Here is a 16,835-nt window from a genome sequence, read left to right on the forward strand (position 1 = left end):
ATGTGTGTGTCACCATGTGAAGGAGTGGCGCCCCCTCCAGGGTATGATTCAGGGTACACTCCAGACCCACCTCGACCCTTCATGTGCGACAGTTTCCTCTGAGGTGGATAAACCAGGATAGAACCAATAAGCGGCTAAATAACGTAGAGATCAGATATATTCAGTTCCAGCACCACATTTTATCTCTTTCCTTTAGCTCTGTTTGTGTCGTGACCCATTTTCAGCAGCAGAACAGACACAGTGTAACAGTCCAATGCATTGCATCCCTTTATTTAGTTCTTCTCAACATTTAGATGCAAAGAGTGCGGGCTAAGGCTGAAAACTGTGTATACCGTCTTCAAAGAACCGTCTACAGCCCACAGCTGGAGAAACCTGCGATCTAAACTCATAATAACCATGACTTTACCAAATGTTTTTAGGGTTTTAAACAAAGAAAAAGAAACCGAACATCTTTCCAATAAAAATAAAAGGATAAAGATAAAGTGCACAGATTCAATCAGTGATGCTTCCTGTGGAACAACAGCAAACAGCGCTAGTGTCAAATGCTGAAAAAATAAAAACACTTCAGGGAAAATGAACCCAGCTCAGTGATGCACAGGCCTTCATTAGTCTGCAGCGGCTGGAGACAGGACTGGACACTGGGGCCAAAAGTGTGTGGACACCTCATTTCTTCAGAGTAGTTTTTCATCTGCTTCTCTGGGAAGGCTCTATACTAGACCCTGGAATTGCTGTGAGGATCTGATGGTGCGTTAAAGCGACTGAGGTCTGGTGCTGATGGAGGATTAGTCAAAGCTACTTCAGCTCAAGCCAGAGTTATTGGATGGAGCTCCATCCCTCCGGAGGACACAGCGGCCATGATCCACAGGCCGGTGCCGAGCGGATTTAACCCCTTCTAGCCCATACTTGGCATTGAGCACTGACCTTAATTATTTACACCTTATTATAAGGAGGCGTCTACAAACTTTTGGACGTACAGTGCATGTTCCATAAGTTACAGCTGGATGAGCACCACTTTATTAGAAATAAAAGAAAAACATGCATCACTGGACCAATGGGGCCCACGTTACTGCAGGAGCGACTGACGGAGGACGAGAAACAAAAAAAGAAATAATAGTAAATCACAGTGCATCATTTTATAAAATTAAAACCTCATTCAGACAAACTACAACCCAAATGAACGCGTGACTGCGGTGCATCCTCAACGCGATTCAAACTGGCAGTAAAGATCCAGAGACGCGTGTCCTAAAACGCGACCGAGGAGTGCCGCTGCAGTGACGTCGCCTCGAACGGAGCTCTGAAGTCCTCTGTAGATTTGCAGTCGCCTTGTGGCCAGATTAAAAGTCCTTGGCGGATGTCTCTGTGACAGAAATGACTGGGGTTTACGAAAATGACATTTTTACCATCATCCTAAAGATACATAGTGCAGTTTCTGCAGTGCTGAACCTAGAGTAGCAAGGACGGAGGCTGTGTTCACCCTGTTACAGCTCGGCTGAGCGTCACGTTCATTTTCTAGCTGTGATTTTAAGGTCCTGTAAAGCACATGGAACAGCTTTCAAAAACCCCATTCATTTCCATTACAGAGAACTCCAGCTCAGACCCGGGACTCCTAACACGGCCATGAAGCCGACAACACGGCGGAGACATGACTCAAGAGGTCTGTGGACACTGGCCTTTGGCTATGGGCAGGTACTTTTCCAAGAGCGATGAACCGTAGCGCCACAGCTCAGCGTCTTCCCGGATCAGCGTCGCACGCGCGTCGCAGATGGATATATCCTTGGCTTAGCGATCTCAATGGCCTGAGATGTAAGAGTCTCAGCGTATGAAGTCTTTTCCTCAGTCATGAATCACAATGTGTCAATGAGAGGCACAAGCTATGGCGAGGCATCTATGGGGTGGGGGGAGGGGGCGGTGGTGGTGGCTGAGTGCATTACCATATATGTGATTCACAGTGAGTCATTTTAATCACCCCGACTCCTCCTCCTAATCTGCGGTAGTTCATTCCTCCGTAGAGTCTGGGAGGGAGCAGAAGAACACAGGTGATTAGTTAATGCCCTCAGTTCGTCACAGGATCCTTTAAAGACTTTCCACGTCCGGTGACTTACCTCCACGTGTTAGCGTCGGGGTCATAGACTTCTATCGTTTTCAAGTAGGTCGTTCCATCAAATCCCCCCACTGCCATCAGCTGGCCGTTCACCACGGCTAAACCCACCTGAAACACACGTGTACAAACGCAGCAACGTTGAGTTACCCCACGAGCGACGAGTGTCGTCACAACAAGCCCAGAGGGTTCATTCATTCATCTTTCTGTGGTGGAATCATTGATCACAAGGCAGGGACACACCTTGGACACGCACACAGTCACAAAATCGCACCTGTGGACAATTTCACACACCCACCCAATCGCTCCCTTGTTTGCTCACTCAATCAAACACACACACACACCTGTGGGCTATTTTACGCTCACTCAGCCACTCCCTCACCAAGTCACTCCCTCACTCACTCCCTCACCAAGTCACTCACTCACTCCCTCCCTCCCTCACCAAGTCACTCACTCACTCCCTCCCTCCCTCACCAAGTCACTCACTCACTCCCTCCCTCCCTCACCAAGTCACTCACTCACTCCCTCCCTCCCTCACCAAGTCACTCACTCCCTCCCTCCCTCCCTCACCAAGTCACTCACTCCCTCCCTCCCTCACCAAGTCACTCACTCCCTCCCTCCCTCACCAAGTCACTCACTCCCTCCCTCCCTCACCAAGTCACTCACTCCCTCCCTCCCTCACCAAGTCACTCACTCCCTCCCTCCCTCACCAAGTCACTCACTCCCTCCCTCCCTCACCAAGTCACTCACTCCCTCCCTCCCTCACCAAGTCACTCACTCCCTCCCTCCCTCACCAAGTCACTCACTCCCTCCCTCCCTCACCAAGTCACTCACTCCCTCCCTCCCTCACCAAGTCACTCACTCCCTCCCTCCCTCACCAAGTCACTCACTCCCTCCCTCCCTCACCAAGTCACTCACTCCCTCCCTCCCTCACCAAGTCACTCACTCCCTCCCTCCCTCACCAAGTCACCCACCCACTTGTGGGCGTGTGTGTGTGTGTGTAGAATTACTCACAGGTGACACCCAGTGAAAAATTTCACTCAGTTGCTCACACACACACCCCTGTAGATAATTTCACACAGCCAACGCAACACGTGTGTTTTTCACTGTGGAGGGGGGAGTACATCACACTCTTCACAGACTCTGACTGCACATCCCCCAGAGGCAGCAAACTTTTCTGAGAGCAGCGTCTTTAAGCCCAAGTCGAGTTTAGACCCCACCGCGGTCGAGCTGGAGCCTTACCCCACTCCGTCTGGAGGTCATGGCGACCACGGGAGACCACTGGTTGGTTCTGGGGTTGTATCTCTCTGCGCTGCTCAGCTCCGTGGTGTCGTCCCTGCCGCCCACAGAGTAGATCATGTCCTGGTAGACGGCGCAGCCCAGGTGTTTCCGCCTCGTGCCCATGGGTGCTACCGTGTGCCAGCGGTTCTCCTGAGGATTATACCGCTCGACTGCACACAACAAGAACAGCTATCTTTACGGCACATTTCAAAGCAATTCACCGTAAACAACATTAGAAACAAATAAAGACAATGTGCTAAAGTGAGTACAACAATAAGAAACCAGGACTCTGACTCACACTCTGACTCTGAACCACTATTTGGTGTCTATACCATATGCTTCATGACTCATGATTCTTTTCACTTCACCAAAGCCCTCTAATGTTATTAGCATCAGGACGTCAAATACAACCACCGAACCGGAGTCTGTGCTGATGGACGTACCTGTATTTAAGGGGGAGGTGCCATCTGAGCCACCCACTGCATAGAGGAATCCTCCCAGGACTGCGACCGCCACGCCCAGGCGCCGGGTGCTCATAGAGGCCACTCGAGTCCACTTGTTCTCTTTAGGGTCATATCTGCACAGGACAGAAGAATACGAAGAATGGCTGGGTGCTATGAACATTCAGGACCTGAAGAACCTACGCTAGTGATATAACGGTTGTAAAGGCTTGTCAATTGTAGAAATATCCTTGTAATAATCATTTATTGGAAGTTACCAATGTAAAAGGCTCTATGATAACTGTGATCATTAATAGTGAGGTGTATATGAGCAACTATTAATCCATGATTTACTTGCTCTACAAACCTTTCTACGATGTTGAGACACGAGACTCCGTCCTGTCCTCCAACAGCGTACAGATACCCGCCCAGAACGGCCACTCCCACGCTGGTCCTGCACGTACTGGTGGGCGCCACGTCGCTGCTCCACTGGTTCGTCTTTGGGTCATACCTGAAATCAACCAGTACAGCGCTGTGTTATAGACACTACAAGCCCAAAAGACATCTTGTTTTTTGGGCTGTGGTCACAGCCCCCTGCTCCGGCTCCCTGGTGTGTGTGTGTGTGGAGAATTCCTCACTAGTGTGTGTTTGTGTGTTCACGGCCACGGACGAGTCAAACGCAGAGAAGCAATCTCTTTTACTTTAATTCAACTGAAATGACGATTTGACACAAAAATGGGAACAATTCAAATCAAATTTGATGTAGTTTCTCTGACTTAATCCAGACCCCTCACCTCTCCACGCTGTTGAGATAAGACGAGCCGTCGTGTCCCCCGACGGCGTACAGCAGGTCGTCGAGGACGCTGACGCCCACTCCACAGCGACGCTTGCTCATGGACGCCACCATTCGCCATTCGTTCGTCTGAGGGTCGTAGCGTTCCACACTGGAAATGGCATCGCCACTGCACCATCCTCCTACTGAGGGATACATACACAGAGCAACACACATAGATCACCCTCTGACACAGTGCTGGAAATGTGCCGCTAAAACTGAAAGTGGTGCAAGCTCTGACATATTCCATGTGAAATAAGAGAGCTGTGGTAGGGCTGAAAGATCAGGGGAAAGTGCCTCAGTGCGATCTCTTGGTTCTGTTTGTTTTAAAGGGAAAGTCTACAGTTTTGGGGGCCTGCAGTTGTCTCTGGATCGTTTATGTATCAGAAGCTCAGCGTCTTTTAAAGTGGAAGGGTGTGTTTGAGGAGAAATGTGTTGCTTGTTGGTGTCTGATGTGGAGCTTGTCTCTAAGGTAACTCGAGTTTAGTTTTGTAGCACTGTCTTTGTTTACTTTCATGCATTTGCTCTCCAAAATTTAGAGTCAGTTCCAACTGCAGCAAAAATAAGTCAACATTATCACATTTCTTTTCATGATTTTCAATGTTTAGAGGGCTCTCTCTTTTGCCGTTTCTGTGCCATGAGCAGAGAGAGAGAGAGACAGGGAGAGACTTACAGACAGAGAGACACAGAGACAGAGAGAGGGAGAGACACAGAGAGAGAGAGACAGAGAGAGACAGACAGAGAGAGAGAGACACAGAGACAGAGAGAGAGAGAGAGAGAGACACAGAGACAGAGAGAGAGACACAGAGAGAGAGAGACAGAGAGAGAGGGAGACAGACACAGAGACAGAGAGAGAGAGACAGAGACAGAGAGAGAGAGACAGAGACAGAGAGAGACAGACACAGAGACAGAGAGAGAGAGACAGAGACAGAGAGAGACAGACACAGAGACAGAGAGAGACAGACACAGAGACAGAGAGAGACAGACACAGAGACAGAGAGAGAGAGACACAGAGACAGAGAGAGAGAGACACAGAGACAGAGACAGAGAGACACAGAGACAGAGAGACAGAGAGAGAGGGAGACAGACACAGAGAGAGAGGGAGACATTAGACCAGTTTCCAGCACAAACCGGCTGGAGAGGTGAGGAATCATCTTTTGAATTTTATAAAAATTGTGTTCTGAATACAATCGTAGATGGTCCCTTTACATTGTGATTACTGTCTAAACCTTAGGGTCCAGGTTTGTTTTGGGGGGGAGGGGTCGTGTCATGTCCCAGTGCAGGGGCTTGGTTCCTCGCTGACAGGCAGTTCCCAAACTGAGCGTTACTGTGTTACATTTCTTAAGGTGCCACTTAAGAGATCATTTTAAAAACAGGCTGAAAGCTCTGCTGTGGCTCTCACGCTCCCTCATTTATTTTTAGACGACAGAGAGAGCTCCAAACATTGAAAAGCGTGAACTGAGATGAGGATATTGCTCTATTCTTGCTCCATAGGTGGGTAATATTGGCTTATTTTTGCTGTTTCTGATAATTTAAGGTGGAATGTCTCCAAACTCGGGAGGCGGCTAACTGCATTAGCGACAGTGCTACACAACTAACCAACTCGACTTACAAATGAGTTTCTGTGGGAATTCAAACAGTGAATAAACACTTACAGGCAAGTTACACTACAGACGTATACAAATAACAGTCATTATTCTCCTCAGATGTACAGTACCAGTCAAAAGTGTGGACACACCTCCTCATCAGTGATTGGTGGAGTAGAGCTAATCACTGTATAGAGCTGTGTACCAGCCCCTACCTCTGTACAACCCCAGTTACAGTCTCAGACACATTCAGAAGGGAGCGGTTCTACAGATTAACTCTCGACGAGGCCACAGCTGTTCACTGAAAACCGTTCCAGGTGACGACCTCATGAAGCCGACTGAGAGAATGGAGAGAGTGTGTGAAGCTGTCATCAAACCAACAGAGGGCTACTGTGAAGAGTCTAAAGTGTAAAACACATTCTGCTTTCTTTAACACTTCTCTGTTTACTACATAATTCCATATGTGTTCCTTCAGTGTTAATGTCTTTTCCGCATTCATTTACAATTCAGAAAATAATAATAATTTGACTGGCACTGTACCCTTCCACCTTAAAAGACGCAGAGCTTCTGAACGTCAAACAAACCAGTGAACAGCATTTCCCCACAATCGCAGGCATCGCCTTTAAAACCCAGAACTGCGCTCCCTTGAGGAAGAGGGGAAAATACGTCCCTCTCATTCAGCACTACAGCGTAGCATTGATCTGTTCATTAAATCACAGTCCACATGGGCAGGAATCACCTACCAGCAAACAGGACTTCTCCACAGCGGATTGGCTTACGGGGGCGGGTGCGAGGTCCTTGCATGAGGGGGCGCTCTTGAGGGAGCAGAAGATAGTTCTTCGCCTCATCCACTAGATCCCTACAATGAAAAAAACAGCTTTAAATACTTTGACACCAAATCATGAGGTGATCTGCAGAAATAACAGCGCTTTCTTTATTTCAAGGTTAAACCCGACATGCTGCTTAACTCTGAGATATTTTAATATGTCCTCTGTAACGTAGAAACTAATCAAGTTCTGTCTGAGTACGCACCTACATTCCTCATCGCTCTTGATCAGCGGATCTGAACCCACCGTTCCCACCAGGAACTTGGGGCTGAGGAGTGGAAGACGGACGTGCTGCAGGACCTGTGTGAAATATAGATTACACAGAGGGTTAGAAAAATCAGACAAGACCTTAACCATCAGAGGTTGGCCTCTTCATGTTTGGACTAAAGAGGTTAACAAGTTAAAGGTAACGCTTGATGAGAAATGCAAGTACATTTAAGTAATTGAGTAAAACGTACACGTACACTGAGATACAAGCTTACACAACGACTACCCAAACTACCGTTAAAAAGACAAGGCCAAAACAGGACTGAGACAAAGGTCTGGAATAAGAAACACATGGGACCAGCTCCTAGGGGCAACACATGACTAGGGCTGGGCAAAGGAGGAGCGAGGAGCAAAACAAAAATTAGAGCACAGACAGGAACACACGGGAAGGTAAACAAGAGGAAAGCAAAGCACCATTTAATTAAAGGCTAAGCAGCAGCGATATGAAAGTGTCAAACAAATAAATACAGTGGAGTTTGAGTTCCTAACTTGTGTTTATTGATAGTCAGAAAACATGTTATTTCTTACTAATTGAAGGAATAAGGTTTAAAAGACCGTTTTGGCTGCAATCATTCAATGTACAGTGGGACATCTGTGAACAAATGACCCAAAGATCCCAAAATATCCAGAAAATGGACTAAATCTGTCCACTTTAAACGGACACTTTGGAAAGGACCATCCGCTCACTCCGTTATCTGTAGCTCATTTCACTGGCGCTTTTTCAACAATATGGGCATGTAAGGACACCAACGAAAGGTGTTCAAGAGCCTCTGTAACATGGAGGTAAACAGGGTAAGGACACTCACTTCGCCTGTTTTAGTTGGTGTTAGTTAACGTTAGCTTGACTCGCTAAACTCGGTGTCTCAGATTATACTCGGCTACGTAGCTGCATTACGGAGGTTTATAGTGTCGGATGAATTCGAGTTCGACTTCGATCACATTTACAAGAATAACGGTACCTCTAAATTTGAGTTTAGTTTATTGCTAGGCTATTGTCATGAATAATGTTGGTTATTTAGCTAGATACTGTCATAACAGTCAGTCATAACGGTGTTTTACCACTGCGTTGTTCAGCTGTTGTCCACCAGTGACGTCACGATTGTGTTCGAGAATTTCCGTAGAGAGCTCGGGTTTTTTCGTCAATTTAATAAAATTGTCAGTTTTAAAGCAAATTAAGCTGCTATTTTAATTTTAATTCATACTTATATCTGTCAGTAACTACAATAATGTGGAATATTCATGGAGGTCCTTTAAGTGGTGCTTAGCCTTTAAGAAGAGCTTTCTTACTCACTAAACACACTGTTAACTCATTGGCTTATGACAGTCTTAGAATTGTAGAGGGTTAGAAGACGGAATACGTTCGTTTCGGGGTTCCATGAAGCTGGGTTTCTCAGTTTAGCCAGATAACTAAAGCTCAAACTCAAGCCTGTCCAATAGGAAGAGAGCTGAGGGAGATTTTTCTCGGACAGTCCGAATGTGTGCGACAGTGTAGCGGTGGTAACGTTCGTGACAGTGTAGTGCGAGAGAGACCTGGGGGAGCTGTGGCCGGCGTTCCTGGATGCTGTATTTGACCCAGGCCATGACCGCATTAAACACCTGCTCCTCACTGCGCACGTTAAGCTCGTCACTGGAGATGATGTCGATCAGCTGATTGGCCGGGAGCAGCATGAACTCCTCACTCTCCATCACCTGAGGGTGGGGGGTAAATAAACAGAGAAACAGGCTTCAGCAAGACAGCAGAGAAGATTAACACAAGCCCCGGAGTGCTGGTTTGGTGCAAAGCTACATTCCCACAGTCAGCAAAGTGAAACTCAGCAGCAGATCTTTCAGGAACATCCGTCCACTCTGCGGCCATCACTGGACCGTTGTTGCTGCTCATACAACAACAGGCTTCACTCTCACTGACGGAGGAGAGACCTCTAAACCTGAGACTCAACATCACAGTGAACATTTCTGGTGAAAATGGGCCAAAGGTGTAGAAACATTTTGTAGGATTCAGTAACAAAGAGAGAAATGAGGGGAATAAAAATGACTTTATCAGTTTTATGCCTGTCCTGCCTCCTCCTGCTGGTGATGGGGAGGGACGGGGAAGGGGACCGTTCACAAAAAGCCAAAATGGATCAAACTAAAAAGGAGTTTAAGGGTTTAATAAAGTTACAGAAGAAAAATGGCTTTGAAAGAGCCCTTACAAATTAGTTTGTGTCCTCTCTCCGTCTGCTCTGAGGCGTCTAGACACGTGTGCATGATGATACACTTTGTAAAATCACTGTTTAAATAAACTGCACTGAATTACTGTTACATTTTTGAATCCCTTCTATTCACAGTGCAGTCTGTGTCTCTTTGCTGTGTCCAATACAATAAATAAACAATGAAAAACTCTACAGATCAGTAGCAGAGACTGGGAAGTCAATCTGACTCCAGGGAAGGAGTGAGGTTTTAAACTCACTCCTCGGAGTTAAAAATAACGTTGGTGTGCACTTTCATCTCTGAAACACGAAGCTAACGGAAAACAGGAGACACATAATATAGTTTAATACCATGGAGCACAGCTAAACTTAACCCGGGGGACGCCACACTCCACTCACTCTTACTCACGCTCAAATGGACTTAACTTTTACTAGCCTGAGGTAACCACAAACACAAAGGCGTTCCTGCCTTTTCCTCATTGACACTGTTACTTAACAGCAACGCTAGTGTTTTAGATCACCGTATCTCATGTAATGTTTAACAGAAAACAATCCTTTATCAGCAGGTTCAATGACAGGGCCCTGCGACTTAAACAGAAGGAAATGAAATGAAGGTGTATATTAAAGAGAAGTACAGACAACTCCTAGAACCAAGTGGAAGATCTAGAAATAAACAATAGCATCAAAATCATAGAAGTATGATCAGATACCTTCAAAAATAATCAGTATCTGACATGTGTATTTTTTTCAAATGAAGATGCAGGCCTGACGCAATAAGACCAAGAAAATCTGTGTTTAAATTTGAGCACTCTGTGCCAGAATCTTATTTGTTTGTGGTTGTTATGTACACAGTACAGTGTTTGGTTGTTTCTGATTGGTCTAACTCTCTAATAGAAGTTCAGTGTGCTCAGTGGGGTGGCACGGTGGCACAGCAGGTAGTGTCGCAGTCACACAACCTCCAGGACCCTACACTACAGCTCCAGGGTCCTGGAGGTTGTGGGTTCGATTCCCACTCCGGGTGACTGTCTGTGAGGAGTGTGGTGTGTTCTCCCTGTGTCTACGTGGGTTTCCTCCGGGTGACTGTCTGTGAGGAGTGTGGTGTGTTCTCCCTGTGTCTGCGTGGGTTTCCTCCGGGTGACTGTCTGTGAGGAGTGTGGTGTGTTCTCTCTGTGTCTGCGTGGGTTTCCTCCGGGTGACTGTCTGTGAGGAGTGTTGGGTGGTGTGTTCTCTCTGTGTCTGCGTGGGTTTCCTCCGGGTGACTGTCTGTGAGGAGTGTGGTGTGTTCTCTCTGTGTCTGCGTGGGTTTCCTCCGGGTGACTGTCTGTGAGGAGTGTGGTGTGTTCTCCCTGTGTCTGCGTGGGTTTCCTCCGGGTGACTGTCTGTGAGGAGTGTGGTGTGTTCTCCCTTTGTCTGCATGGGTTTCCTCCGGGTGACTGTCTGTGAGGAGTGTGGTGTGTTCTCCCCGTGTCTGTGTGGGTTTCCTCCAGGTGACTGTCTGTGAGGAGTGTGGTGTGTTCTCCCTGTGTCTGTGTGGGTTTCCTCCGGGTGACTGTCTGTGAGGAGTGTGGTGTGTTCTCCCTTTGTCTGCATGGGTTTCCTCCGGGTGACTGTCTGTGAGGAGTGTGGTGTGTTCTCCCTTTGTCTGCATGGGTTTCCTCCGGGTGACTGTCTGTGAGGAGTGTGGTGTGTTCTCCCCGTGTCTGTGTGGGTTTCCTCCAGGTGACTGTCTGTGAGGAGTGTGGTGTGTTCTCCCTGTGTCTGTGTGGGTTTCCTCCGGGTGACTGTCTGTGAGGAGTGTGGTGTGTTCTCCCTTTGTCTGCATGGGTTTCCTCCGGGTGACTGTCTGTGAGGAGTGTGGTGTGTTCTCCCTTTGTCTGCGTGGGTTTCCTCCGGGTGCTCCGGTTTCCTCCCACAGTCCAAAAACACACGTTGGTAGGTGGATTGGAGACTCAAAAAGTGTCCGTATGTGTGAATTGCCCTGTGAAGGACTGGCGCCCCCCTCCAGGGTGTATTCCTGCCTTGTGCCCAGTGATTCCAGGTAGGCTCTGGACCCACCACGACCCTGAACTGGATAAGTGCTTACAGATAATGGATGGATGATTTTATTCTTGATAATATTTCAGGTAACATTTCAAACAATGTATCTGTTGTACTCTATGATTAATATATTTATCTGTAATTTATTTTTAAACCCCTATCCTCTCCTTCAAAATCAAAACCAGGTGCAGAAGTCACTGCAGTTGTGAAGTTGTCATTAATCACATTAATGATTTATAACTCTCTGACCCGGAGTTTGCACACAGTAAAGAGTGCTCACTCACCTCCTGGAAGTTGTGTTGTGTGAATTTGTCGGCGATGCGCAGCAGCTCTCGGCAGGAGTGTGTGTCGGCGAAGGCCCGTATTCCCAGACAGTTGGACGGGTCGAGCTGTCGCTTCAGGAACTCGCAGCAGGCCTCCTGTATCTCAGCCAGCTGCAGCAGGCAGGCAGCGGGCAGCAGAGTCTGGACATTACCCTCTTCCACGGTCACCTGAGCAGCACCAACACATCTGTTAATCTTCAGTGGACCAGCTACAATAAGGGCTGCAGAGACCTGTTTACACCTGACATTAACCTGTGCTCCTGGGGATCAGATCATTTTCGGATTTCATGTGAGAGACAGGTGTAAACACCCCGAAGACACAGATTGATCTCATTCACATTTAACACAAGTGTAAACTGAATGTGTTTCCGTGTCCGTGAGTTTTGCGAGCGGAAACGCATCGGTCGAGAGGAGGTAGAGTGATTTTTAGAGATGTGGTGCTTTCCTGGAGATAAGTGGCCAGATTTTTCACAGATTTACTTGAATGACCATTTCTAGAGAAACTCCGGAGGATCGGGTCTGGAGCTGTTCCAGAGCAGTCGTTCACACGCAGGGCGTAGCGGGAGATTTTCTGCATCAGACGGGCTCACGCAGTGGGAAATCAAACACGTGCTTCTTAGAGCACTGACTGTGCAGTGTGTACAGGCGAAACTCTGGAACACTCCGTTCTCACAGCCGCTGACTCTGACTTTACTCAGAGTTCTTAACCAGGGCGCTACTAAGATAAAGTCAGAGTAATGTCCGGGAAGAATGGTGTGGGTTGTTGCGTTCAAACACACGGCTCCGCCGGGTCAACTCTGGAACATTTCTGAATTATTGCGAATGTGTGAAAGGTGCACATGTGAAATAATGACTGGTATCCTACGTTTCAAAAGTGGAAACATTTCTTTTTGCAGTCCTGAATTCTTGTTGCATGCACAAATCCCTCTGCAGAATTCCCAGCGAATAAAGGATGCAGCCTTTTTAAACTCGGCCACTGTTTCCCTACCTGTTTTAAAAGTTTATTTCTGAAGTTTGAGAGAGTGTAATACACTGGGAGCAGCAGGACAGAAACCACAGCTGGTCAGCGAAAGGAAAAATGAAGTGATGTACACGGTGCTGAAATCGGACCTCACCTGGTCAGACACATTGGAATGACCAGTCTACTTTATTCAAAGCATTGAAAATAAGCATTTTAACGGCAGGTGTAAACAGGTCCTCTGAGTCTATATCATCTTTTAAGAAACACCTGAAAACCTACTTTTCCTCTCTAGCTTTTCAGGGCTGTTCAGTAACGTGCTTAGCTCTCTGTGTGTGTATATGCTTCATTATCTTTTAATTAGTGTTGACAGTGTTTTCAATTAGTGCTGGGCGATAAAATGATATCGATTTGTTTTGTGATACCTTTTTAACTCGATAACGATGATAAGCTTTGGGTAACAGAGCTCAATAAACCTTCATTTCTATTCCCGGTTAACGCATCAGGTGCGTGTACTCATGTTATTACGGTAAAGTAACATAGGAGACGTCATGAACGTGAGGACGTCAACAAGACTGTAATAGGCTTAATTCAAGTGCTTGTGTGTATGTGATACAAATATAAACATTAATGTGATAGGCTCCTCTTCACCCCGTGTGTTGGGGTGTATTTTGTCTGGAATGGTGACCCCCTGTCAGAACACAAGCACAGAAACTTTCCCTCAAAGTGTATTGTCCTCCCGGGAAATGTCTTCCCGTTTGTGAGAGCGCTGTTCGTTGCCTGACGTGGTTTTCCCTCACACGAAATTATTTTCTCCGCTCGTAAATTTTTTATTGGATCCGACGCCATAGATCAGGCTGCTTCTCTCAAATAAACACTCCCAAAGGTAAACAAACACTGCCAGACACACAGCGACCCTGATCTGGATAAATGGTTACAGACAATGAAAGAATGAACGTGTGAAACTGAAAGTGTTCTAGCTTTCCCACTGTTACAGGCGCTGTTCTAAGCCTTGTGAATGAGTAATGTGTATTTGTTGTATGGTAATGAACATTTGGTGTATTTAGTCTATATTTTTAGAATATAAAATTATGACTTTGGGCTTGGGGTTATAAACCTCACTAAACCAGAAGCCCTCCACAGCCCAGTCCGAGATCCCCAATGACCTGTGACGTGTAGGCGAAGTCAATGAGGAGCTCCATGGCGCGATCGTCGATGTCTCGGATGACCACCTCGGTCTGCCGGCTCTCGGCCAGTTCCCCCGTGAACATGGCTCTGAAATACGGGCTGCAGGCTGAAAGAATGACCCGGTGAGCGTAGATCTTCTTGGCTCCGACCACCAGCACCACGTCACACAGCTCCCGGTGCTTCCGCAGCAGGTTGATGACCTCCAGGGTCTGGCGTGGGTGCTTGTCAGAGACATAGGGCATGCGGGCGGGCTGGGGGACACCCTCCGGAAGCTTGTTGGGGTCGCCCAGGGTGCAGCGGCTGGTGATGTCCATGGCGGCGGTTTCCGAGCGCACGCTGGAACCCCTGGGGGTATAGTAACAGAAAAATAATCTGAAGACTGATAATAATATACAGAAAGTGTGAGCAGCAAAATCTGTTCTGCATAGGCTCACTCAGTCTCACGCACACACACACACCCCCCTGTGGACAGGCACCCCCAGTCACACACACCTGTGGACAGCTGCACAGGCTCACCCAGTCTCATACACACACACACCCCTGTGGACATCCGCACAGGCTAACCCAGTCTCTCACACACACCCCTGTGGACAGCTACACAGGCTCACCCAGTCTCTTTCTCTCACACAAACCCCTGTGGACAACTGCACAGGCTCACCCAGTCTCTCTCTCTCTCTCACACACCCCTGTGGACAGCCGCACAGGCTGACCAGTCTCTTTCTCTCTCTCACAAACACACACACACCATGTGGACAACTGTACAGGCTCACCCAGTCTCTCTCTCTCTATCTCTCTCTCACACACCCCTGTAGACAGCTGCACAGACTAAACCCAGTCTCACAAACACACCCCTGTGGACAACTGCACAGGCTCACCCAGTATATCTCTCTCACACACACACACACCCCTGTGGACAGCTACACAGGCTCACCCAGTATATCTCTCTCACACACACACACACCCCTGTGGACAGCTACACAGGCTCACACACATCTGTGGACAGCCGCACAGGCTCACCCAGTCTCTCACTCACTCACACTTGTAGACAGCTGCACAGGCTCACCCAGTCTCACACACCTGTAGACAGCTGCACAGGCTCACCCAGTCTCACACACCTGTGGACAGCCGCACAGGACTCACTCAGTCTCTCTCTCACTCACACACACCCACCCACCCCTGTGGACAGCCGTACAGGCTCACCCAGTCTTACACACGCGCGCGCACACACACACACACACAAACACCTGTGGACAACCGCACAGGCTCACCCCTGAAATATTTAATGCACAGGAATTCATTTTAAAATTTAGTTGGGTGTCTTATTAAGGCGTTCCCACGCATTAGACATCAAGTTCTCAGGCCTTATGTCGATCGCACGCCTACATTTTAAAACGAAGGGGTGTCACCAGCAGAGGTCCGTGATAAAGTGTCACTAGGAGACAGCGGGCCGAAAATACTGTACCTGAGGAGTAAATAAATACACTGCTGACGTACACTAACACACACACACACACACATATATATATATATATATATACATACATTCACACGCATGCATATAAAGAGAGAGAGTGAGAGGAGTAAATTGGGTTTAATAAAGCTCTGATGGTGCTGAGCTGTCTGTTCTATTTCTGAGTTCGTCTGAACCAAACCCAAAGAACTCCTCGCTCCAACCACAACAGCCAACAAACAGTGCCTCCGTACCTTATCTGCCCATTCAACCGGTCCAGAGTGGAGTTTAAGCCTCTGAAACACAGAGAAACAGAACCGAGCCGAGCCCCAACACAACCACCGCAATAAGCGCTCAGCGAAATGGTGGCCCCCTGCGACGCACTTCAAAATAAGAGTCGTTGAAAGACTTTAAAACTCCAGCGGCAGCCCAAGGCTTGGTGGAGTGATTAAATATTGATTTTAATCATAAGCAAATATCATAAGTAATAATATAATTGATAAAAAGATAATAATTGAAAGCGTGCAAACGACATAATATTTAAAATAATTTAAAATATCTAGTTTCTCATTCGTTTTTAAAAACATGTTTAAAATACGTTTAGTAAATAACCTAGGTTACACAGGTAACAGGTATAATAATAATAATAATAATATAATAATAATAATAATAATAATAATAATAATAATAATAATAATAATAATCTATATTTTTTGTTAATTATTATTTATTTATTTTTTCTATTCTGATTTAACTGAATATTTATTAAATTAAACTTTATCCTCTTGGGAAAATTTATCTGTGACTCCCAGTCCTCCTCAATTCATCCAGTGTCACAAAAAAACTATATTAAATATTACACTACAAAAAATAAACATCACACAAAACATTGCAGGACTCAGAGTAGTTTGATCAGCAGATGAACAAATGAGAGCTTATAACGCTGAAGTGAACTGAAGAGCCCTAAATCATGTCCCTGAAAGTAAAATCATTGTCTGTTAGTGCTTATCCAGTTCAGGGCGGCGCTGGGCCTGGAGCGTACCCGAATCACTGGACGCACGGCGGGAACACACCCTGGAGGGGCGCCAGTATTTCTTGGTCGTTGTCATGTGTATATTGTTGTAATTCCTTTGGTCTGCCACTGGAGGTCTATTCTCTGAGTTTAGCACTGACCAGACAGTGGATTAGAGTCTTCAGAATGGGACCTACAGCGCCATCTGGTGGGAAAGGCTTACAATAACACTTTACTTGAACAAAGTTAATGGCCCTAATACAGTACATCCATCACTGATACTAATATTACTACTACTACTACTACTACTAATAATAATAATAATATCACATCCTCACTAAAAGATACAT

At 46.8% G+C, this 16,835-nt stretch overlaps 1 protein-coding gene across 1 annotated transcript; it reads right to left on the reverse strand.

The window, feature by feature from the left end:
• Positions 1 to 254: 254 nt before the first annotated feature.
• Positions 255 to 15,843, reverse strand: klhl20 (kelch-like family member 20). The gene is made up of 12 exons (XM_066680924.1): positions 15,728 to 15,843; positions 14,002 to 14,368; positions 11,839 to 12,045; positions 8,862 to 9,020; positions 7,270 to 7,364; positions 6,981 to 7,096; positions 4,614 to 4,797; positions 4,187 to 4,330; positions 3,823 to 3,956; positions 3,341 to 3,549; positions 2,103 to 2,209; positions 255 to 2,012 (listed from the first exon to the last, which is right to left on the reverse strand). The coding sequence occupies exons 2-12, from the start codon at positions 14,335 to 14,337 to the stop codon at positions 1,928 to 1,930; spliced, it is 1,776 nt and encodes a 591-aa protein (XP_066537021.1). The 5' UTR covers positions 14,338 to 14,368; positions 15,728 to 15,843; the 3' UTR covers positions 255 to 1,927.
• Between the last annotated feature and the right edge of the window lie 992 nt (positions 15,844 to 16,835).

Source organism: Hoplias malabaricus, chromosome 9 (assembly GCF_029633855.1).
Source record: "Hoplias malabaricus isolate fHopMal1 chromosome 9, fHopMal1.hap1, whole genome shotgun sequence".
Classification (NCBI taxonomy): domain Eukaryota; kingdom Metazoa; phylum Chordata; class Actinopteri; order Characiformes; family Erythrinidae; genus Hoplias; species Hoplias malabaricus.